At 29.8% G+C, this 9,125-nt stretch overlaps 1 protein-coding gene across 1 annotated transcript; it reads left to right on the top strand.

Moving 5' to 3' along the window:
• Window positions 1–1,584: 1,584 nt before the first annotated feature.
• LOC119607767 (ATPase inhibitor A, mitochondrial) lies at window positions 1,585–4,793 on the top strand. The gene is made up of 4 exons (XM_037961870.1): window positions 1,585–1,745; window positions 1,860–1,924; window positions 2,564–2,705; window positions 4,539–4,793. The coding sequence occupies exons 2-4, from the start codon at window positions 1,884–1,886 to the stop codon at window positions 4,668–4,670; spliced, it is 315 nt and encodes a 104-aa protein (XP_037817798.1). The 5' UTR covers window positions 1,585–1,745; window positions 1,860–1,883; the 3' UTR covers window positions 4,671–4,793.
• Window positions 4,794–9,125: the final 4,332 nt, after the last annotated feature.

Genomic DNA, 9,125 nt, shown 5'->3' with positions numbered 1-9,125 from the left:
AATGATGATTGTTTAACTTTATTGAAGTATTTCATGGAGGAACACCAGACTATCCCCTCGTTAGTAGTCGGAGATAGTTATACCTTTAGAATGAGCACAAGTTTAATCAAAGGAGTCTCCCTACAACCCAAGAATCTCGTTCACATCTTAGTTCTTTAAAAACCCCACTCTAAAGAATTGTTCGTGTCGCTTCTCTCGAGTACTACACAGTACCCGATACTCGTAGCATTCATCCTGAATACCATATTTTGAGTAAAAGATATGCTTCCCATCGGAAAACATAACCATAAGCTCGTCCATATCACAGTCCTTTAAAATCCGTAACTCATGCTACGTGGCATGGATGTTCCTTTTCCATATCACACCACTCGGATTTTTCCCAATCCCATTAGAAAATAGCGCCACCAACCCAGTGACATAAGTTTCATTAAAGGATTCCACCGATAACCCCTGAAGCTCGATCACATCACAATCCGTTAAAAATTGTCTCTCATTCTGTAAAATCCTGTCATTAATGTTAGTCAAAGTCAAACTCTCCTCTGACTACTCTATCGTCGTCAACGAATATTAAAGTTACAAATATCATGCTCCCCATCGGAAAACAGTCATTCACCTAGTCACCAACCAGCAGTTCACTGAAATCACTGTCTTTTTCGGATGCATTGACTCTTTGTCGGACTGCAGGGCACAGTCCACAATGACTTCATAGTCTCCATTGGAGAACAGAGCCATCTCCCCAAATTTCTTAGTGGCGCTAGTTACACCAAAGTTGTTTCTTGATGACCTTCTCTGAACTCTTAATCGCAAATATTTCAGCCTGAAGAATATCACAATTCATCAATGAGGCTAAACAAAATCATTCCCTTTGATTTAATTCCTACAATTAATTCTTAAAGCTTTCGATGTTGAATGAATTTTTACGAAGGTGAAGAGTATATAAATTAAGGGCGGGTTTCTTACTACTCAGTTAAACTAGGCTTAACTTGCTGTTAGATTAAACTCGGAACAAATTTAGGTGGACTTAAACCAGTCATTGTGTTTTTTAGTTATGGATTTAAGAGCAGTTAACTTTGTCAGTACTGCCAACTTTTCAGTCAAAAACACAAACAATGAACAGCTGTTTTTTGAAAATATTACTTTTGTAAAATAAAAAATTTTAGAAAAAATTAAAATAAACATTTAAAACAATAATAATATTGATAAAACAAATGAAAAAATTACTATTTACATAGAAAATAAGTTTTTCTTTTTCCGAATTGCTAATTTTATTGTTTTTGTTGATTGTGTTTTCCTAAGAGTTGAAATAAAAATATTTCTCGAGAACGAGAGTAATAAACAAAATAGTATTACGAATACAAAAATTTCTACTCTGGTAGACAATCCCGATTTTTTAAATATTAGCTTTCAAAATCCCACTTTTTAATCTCTCGGATTCCGCTTTTAATTATTTAAAATCGTTGAAAATTTAAAAATAACTGAACATTTAGGCAGCTTACAGTCGATTAAAGCTAACGCCGATATTTGTAGTGTCAGCCGCCGCCGTTAATATTTGTCGGCGCAGGGCTGTGAAATAAATACGAATAAAAAATAATACAAAACAAGTAGAAAAAAGCCGCAAAATACGAAAAAAGAAGTTTTCACTTTTTCCAGACAATTTTTAGCAAAAAACCGACAGATACATTCATTCAACTTGTAATCGTTGCAAAGCAAACTTGTATTTCTTTTTTTTTTTCAATAAAATAAAGGTGAATAAATAGTACAGACAGCTTATCTATACTTGATTTATTAAATTTTTTTTTTTGCTGGAGTCAGAAATAAAGTGGAAATTAAATTTAAATATTTATTTTGTTTTCTTGCAGTTGTCAATTTTAAAACAATTCAAAATGTTTGTGGCTAGACGCAGTTTGTATCCAGGTGGAGTACAGTAAGTTTTTCTATTCTTTTTTTCTATTTTAATTAACAATAATTATTTTGTAGATAATTATAAATACATACTATTGCGTCTTTAGTAAATGTTATTTTTAACATTTTAAATAAGTGAATTTCTCTTATACATTATTTGTTATTGTTTTTTGACCATAAATGCTTTGTCATTTAATTTGAAACATGGAATATATCCACCATGATGTGTTTAACTTTTACATATTAAATTTTAATGCAGTTTATTTTTAAATATTTTCTTTATTATTTTATAGAATACACTACTATAGTGGGATGGGTATTATGACTTTTTGCTGATGGTTGTGACGCATAAAGATATTGTTATTTTAAAGTATTCAGTTTGGCATAGGATTACTTGCCTTTCATTAGTCCAAACTTTGCAATCAAATGTACAGATCTAATCATAGTCGATTAAATGTCCGTCTGATTAAAATGTCCGTCTGACTGTCCTTCCATTAAACTGTAGTTAAAATTGTTATGTATCTATTATACTTACCAAGAATGACTTTGATCTACAAAAAATCGGGAGTTAGGTATATCGGAATATTATAGCAGCTTACCATAATTCCTTAGCTATTTTCTTTAACGCTTTATTTATTTCTGTTTCTTTTGCATTTGCTAGATTTGTCAGAATGTGTAGCCAATTGGGAGAATTGGGTAGTGGTGCTGGCAAAGGTGGTGGCGGTGGTGGTTCCATTCGTTCAGCCGGCGGTAGCTTTGGCAAAATGGAAGCAGCTCGTGAAGAAGAATATTTCTATAAGAAGGTAAAGTTATAAAATTTCTTATCGATTGTTGCTATTATTCTTATACAAGTGTGTTGGAAATATTTGCAATTATTTAAGTAGTATGTGTACCTATATAACTTTGTACTCAGATTTAAATTTAAGAAAGTACATACTACATACAGTTATTATGAGGTCATCACATTCATATGTTGTTTATTTTGTTTTGCTAAAACAAACATTTTTTTTTGAAATACTTATTTTGACCGTAGTAAATGCGTATTATGATTTATATCATATATGTATGTATTTATTTTTATATAACTATTCCATTGATTTGTCTTTTGCTAAAATCTTTATTACCTATTTCTAAAAATTCCAGACGTGTGCATTCGTTGTTGTTTATTATTTTCTTATTTCTTTGCTTTTAAAAGTCATTTAAAGGTGGTGGTGGCGCGTTTTTTTAACACTCAAACTCTTTTATTTTAAACATCTATTCACTCACAACAACAACAAAACTTTCAATCAATATTTAGCCGGTATAAACAAACAGAAATTTATAGGAATCTTTAAAGAATGTATTCATTAAATTTTTCTTAAGCGTCTTAAGTTTAGTTTAGGGTCTTCAAGGGTTATACATAAACTTGTAGACCCTAAGGATACATTGTAATTCCCTTAAAGAAAGAACAAAGAATATGAACTATGCTGTGGTCGATGGAGCACAAATTGCGATTCCGATTCCAACCAAAATTCTAAATGGCCACATTTGATAACCTATTTACTTCCTCAGCTAATGCCAATCCAATCACGGACAAATTGTGAAGTAGAAACAAGTTTCCCATAGCGCTAAAAGCGACCACAATTGGTCGGTTAGTGGTTAATTCTGCTTTTGCAATGTGGTCACTATCGTTCAGTGATACCCAATAGAGAAACATTCAAAGCTATCAAAATGCTGCCCTCACAAATTAACTCGGAACATTACCTGCACGAGTAAATGAAGGTTCTTCTAGACAAGAAACACAACAATTTCGGTGGGAGTCATTACAACTTTAAGATCACACAGATGTATGCTCCCCTGAGGCAAGTCAAGAAGGATTTTCATATATACTAGGAGAATTGACATAGTTTTGTGCAGAATCAGTTGTCGTATACGGCAGATTTGACCGACATTCCTATACAGAACGAATGTTGAACTTGGAGTGTGGTCACCTTCTCTCAGTGAAATCCATTTGACAAATATTTAAAGCTTCCTAAGGGCTGTAATGAGCTGCTTAAAAATTATCTCGGAAAATTACCTACCCACGAGTAAATCAGGGTCCTCCCAGTCAAGGAACATAACGTCATATTGACATTAAAACTTTAAGATCACACAGATAAATGTTACCCTGAGACATGTAAGGAAGGATCTTCGAATATACGAGTAGAATAAACGTAATTATGAGCTGGATAGATGATAGATCAGTCCTCGTATATGGCAGCTTTAAACGACATATATATATATCGCATGAATTTTGTACTTGAAGTTCGTCCACTGCCCATAGCGGACATAGAAGAAAACCTGCACCCGGAAAAAAAGACTAGTTCTAGCACAACTAAAAATGCAATTTTTAGGCCTGGACATTACTTCCACTATATAGTTGTTATTGTATAGTATGATTCGAAAATTTTGAATATTTTTAAAATTTTGGAATCATGTCAAATTTCATAATAAACATATTTTATTTAACTTGTTTATCATGCACATGCTATTTTTTTATAAACTGATAACGATTGACAAATGATTAAAATTAGCAATTTGTCAAATATTTGCACATATGCATAGCTACATATTTGATTTTAAACAAATTATATAATTTAACTGTATGTCAATTTCAGCAAAGAGAACAATTGGAACGCTTGAAGAATGATCAAATCCATCAAGCTGAATTCCATCATCAACAAATCAAGGAACACGAAGAAGCCATCCAACGTCATAAGACTTTCTTGGAAAATTTGTCCAAAAAGTAGACTTAATTAAGTAAACTACTTACAACTACTACTCCTTAATAGCGTTAAAACACCTAAACATATATTCTTCGTTGATATAAGCGAACGAACATCACTGTCAAATGTTCCCTTTTGTGCTTAAAGGAAAAAACAAAGCCTTAACTTATAAACAAATATTTTGCTAAATAATATAAAATGCTTAGCTTTTTTGCTAATCGAAACTAAAGCAGAATTAAATAAGTATAACAAATATATTTTTGTCTTGTTTCTAAAAAAAACATGAATTATTTTCTTAAAATTTCTACATTCTTGTGAGGAGCAATACTCCATAATTTTTTTTTATTTTAATAATATATTTATGTATGTATTTAATTTTGTTTTCCTTCTCTTTTGATAAGAATAAATAAATATTTTTTGATTAAAAATATAAATATTTTACTTTCTTATTTCTTATCGTGTAGCAAATATTTAGATACGTTTTTTTTTTTGCAATTAGCAAATAATTTGTTTTTGCATTTCATAAATGATTTTAAAGTAAACAGTGTGTACGTGTATAATAAAATGATTTTATATTTTGAAAATTATATAATCAAACATAAATACTGCGTTTTAAAGTCCAAGTAAATCCAATTTATCAAATATTGATCTAGGAACATTTTTAAATAACGTGAACTTACCCAGCAAAAAATAATTGATGTCATACTTTACAAACTACATCTTAATCACATCTTAAAATGCGATTACATATTTTTCACTTTTATAAACCAAATATTTCCTTACAAATGAAACCCCAGTTAAAAGTGAGGAAAGAGATGTGGAAAAGTCATTACAAATAACATATTTGAAGTACATCAAGATTTGGTGAAAGAGTAGTGAAATTTACATAAGCGTGTCATTAAGAGAATGTGTTTTATTTTTGACATCCAAATATCAGATTTTTACTGCTTCTAAAAATAAGATCAGATGTAGTTCAAAGCTGCCAAAAATGAACAACATCCCTCCAATGACACGCTAAAGTAAAATTCATAGGTTTTACACCCGAATTTGAAGCACTTCGGGTTACTAGTTGTGATGAAAATTCTACATCTTTTTCCACACTTTTTTTGCTGGGTAGTTTTAATTCATTTTAGTTTAGGGAACATCAATAAAATAATTTTTATTTGGGAACAACCCCAATAAATATAAATGTTTCTATTATATTCAAAACATTTGTTTTTAAACATGAACAATTATGTACGTTATTTAAAATATATATATATTTTTAATATTAACGGGTTTTCTTTTAAAATCATCTGGCAACAGTTAAACAATGCAACAATACACAATGACTGGCAACACTATGTATAACAGTTGTGTGTCATACTACAAATTATTTAAATGACAGCCTAAAGTTATGCTTTAGTAATACTGAATTATAACGTTTTATAAATTTTGAAAGCTTAAATTTGAATTGCGTAACGACAACTGCATATAACTCATTTCTGTGCCTTTTGGAATGATTTTCGAAAGTGGACCTTATATGTATATTTGTGTTGAATTTTATTAGAATTTCGTTGTTTAGTAATGAGTTATTGGCGATTAAGGGCGGTTAATCTGCATTCTTTGTTTAAACTTAGTCTAATCTATATTTTGAGTTTTTCAGTAATCAGTTATGTTACTTATTATCTTAGTTGAACTGCGTGTTATTGGCCGATTCGGAAGTTGAAAAACATAATTTAATAGTAATTTTCTGATTTGTTTATATTTTTTATTTTAAATTTTTCTAAAATTTTTCATTTTACAAAAAGAAAATTTACAACAGCTGTTCATTGTTTAAGTTTTTTACTGAAAAGTTGGCAATACTAATAAAGTTAACTGCTCTTAAATCCATCACTGAAAACACAGTCAGTCATCTGTCAAAGTCCGCCTAAATTTGTTCCGAGTTTAATCTAACTGCAAGTTAAGCCTAGTTCAACAGAGTAGTAAAAAACCCGTCCTAAGTGATATTCATAAGTAGATCTTGTATGGGAGTTATAAGCAATTATGGGCCGTTTTGGAAACAATTTCAATGAATTATTTGTATGTGTACTTTTATGTTACATTATACGATACGGAAAAAATTTCGCAGAATAATTTTATATTTAATATGAGTTTAAGTGATTTTCTGAAGGTGACCTTTTATGGACGCTATGACCAAAAATGGACCGATCCAGACATTTTTTTCTTTATATAAAACTTAACTAAACTTGTTCGCAAGTTTTAAAATCTCAATACCTAATATCTTAGGAATATAAATGTTCTTGTTATGTCGTCAACGAGTTTTACACATACAGACGGATATACCTAAATCGACTCAGAATTTTATAAGGACCAATAATATACATTATTCTCACTATTACAAACATAACGACCAACTTCTACCCTCTAAAGCCCCCTTCACACTAACACACAAGTTATAAGATCTGTCAAAATTGTGTGTAGAAGAGAACGGATTGGATCGTCTAAACGCAATATGTAACGAAATTATCACACATTGAGAGAACATACGGATGGAAAATTTGACAGTCGTATGGCTCTCTTCATTTTTTGAAATGATTCAAAAACATTCAAGTCGCATTACAGCAGGGATGTATTTTTATGTAAACACATACAAAAAAAGTGAAACAGCTGTTTCCATCTTACTTTGTTATTGTTTTATAGCAATCGTGTAAACACAAAAAATATAAATCATACGACTTTTATTCTCTTTTTTGTCGTACGAATGGATTACTTTTTCATTAGACATGTCGTACGTAAAGTGTCATCATCTGAAGAGCCCTTAAAAGGTATAAAAAGTATGTATATTTGGTCTCAAAAAGGCTAGGCTGGCAACACTGCTAATTTTACTTATCTTCTCTTTCTTGACCACCCCAAACAAAAAATATTTGCATTCATTTTTAATTTAGTCGTATTAAAGTAAATGCCTTTTAATAAAATTTTTATAATTTTGCAAAACTTGTGCTTTCGAGTTATTTCTAAAATTCAGCATTATTTATGTATTTGTAAATTTCATTTTCAGCCAAATCGTTTTATTTTAAATTGAATATAATATCAATAAAAGCAACAAGTTTTAAGATAAAATTAATTTAATATTATTTTTATATAAGTAACTGTATATCGATGACGATGCATATTATTTGTGAGTTTTTAATAAAACAAAATAAAAAAATCAATTCAATGTTAATACACAACAATTCTACAGTTGCAACCAGTTCCGATAAATATATACAAACAAATTTGTTTAACGAATATGATTCTGAAAATAAAAAAATATACACTCAAAGAAATTTAATAGCGAACTATTTGGCTATGCCGCATCTTATATACCCTTTAACATAGTAATTTTCTATATTTATGGTTACGACTCCACAAGATTATTATTATTAAACCAGTCAATATGTATTTTTATAATAGAAAAATATACATATGCTCGTATCTCCTTTATTTTTTATTTATTTATTTCAAATTATCGAAATTACAAACTTATTTATGGATGAGTATAGCAAATACATTTGCGGGTGCATTATTGGGTGATTGGTACTTTTTTATGTATATATTCAGTCAATTGTTTTACAATACAAAATTAAATTATAATATGTAGTATATGATTATTTGAAATCAATAAACAAAGAATTAAAAACAACAAGTTTGCCAAAATAACAAATATTATCGGTTAAATACACATATATACATACATATGTACATGCATAAGGCTAATGACATTTTACCTAGATAAGTCGAACACGTCGAGACATTTTTTTCTACAGAAATTTGTAATATATTGAAATACAAGGATTACAGTAAAATTGTTTTCAAAACTTTTCCCATATTTCCATTTATGTACTATCGTTTTTATGAAACAGATTGCTAAAAGTGAATTCATTAATTACCTTTAAAACACCTTTTCATCAGACTACTGTTAACGAAATAACCCAAGATAACGTTACACCTAAGACACTATTATCCATAAACATAGGTCTATTTACAATTACCGTTATTAAAATAAGTCTAAATACTGTTTCAAAACAACCTTGATTTCTTAGCACGATATTTCAAAAGGGCCCGCTGATTATGTATTTGTTTTATATTAGAAAGAGTTTTAGATTGAGGACCATTATCTCACGTTCTGCGTATCGTCTAACCGAAAGATATTTTTCCCTTGAAAATTATTTTTGTATTAAATATGTCACTATATCATTACGATTAAAAATAACCAGACATTGAGCAAATGGGGGTAAATGTAATGACTCAACTCATATAATCCAAGATAATCGTGCTGTTTAATAAGATAAAATATATAGAAATAGCTTTTGTTAAAAGAAAGTGACAAATACGAGAACAAAGAACACCAATAAGAACACAAACTCATGTAGCATCTGGCCAGTGTTGCCGATTTTTTTTAGTAATTTACTGAAAGTATAAACAATTTCAAACACTTGGCACTCACAACCAAGTGGC

Source organism: Lucilia sericata, unplaced genomic scaffold, assembly GCF_015586225.1.
Source record: "Lucilia sericata isolate MDLA Ls3-8-SP2 unplaced genomic scaffold, ASM1558622v1 Contig000745F_arrow, whole genome shotgun sequence".
Lineage (NCBI taxonomy): Eukaryota > Metazoa > Arthropoda > Insecta > Diptera > Calliphoridae > Lucilia > Lucilia sericata.
The sequence above is the reverse complement of the archived record's forward strand: the minus strand, read 5'-3'. Positions and strand labels throughout refer to the sequence as shown.

Bases quoted from the DNA above. Each gene is read 5' to 3' on its own strand.
- LOC119607767 (XM_037961870.1), top strand. From the start codon at position 1,884: ATGTTTGTGGCTAGACGCAGTTTGTATCCAGGTGGAGTACA. The intron at 1,925-2,563 runs GTAAGTTTTTCT...TGCATTTGCTAG, and splicing joins TTGTATCCAGGTGGAGTACA to ATTTGTCAGAATGTGTAGCC. The intron at 2,706-4,538 runs GTAAAGTTATAA...TGTCAATTTCAG, and splicing joins AAGAATATTTCTATAAGAAG to CAAAGAGAACAATTGGAACG.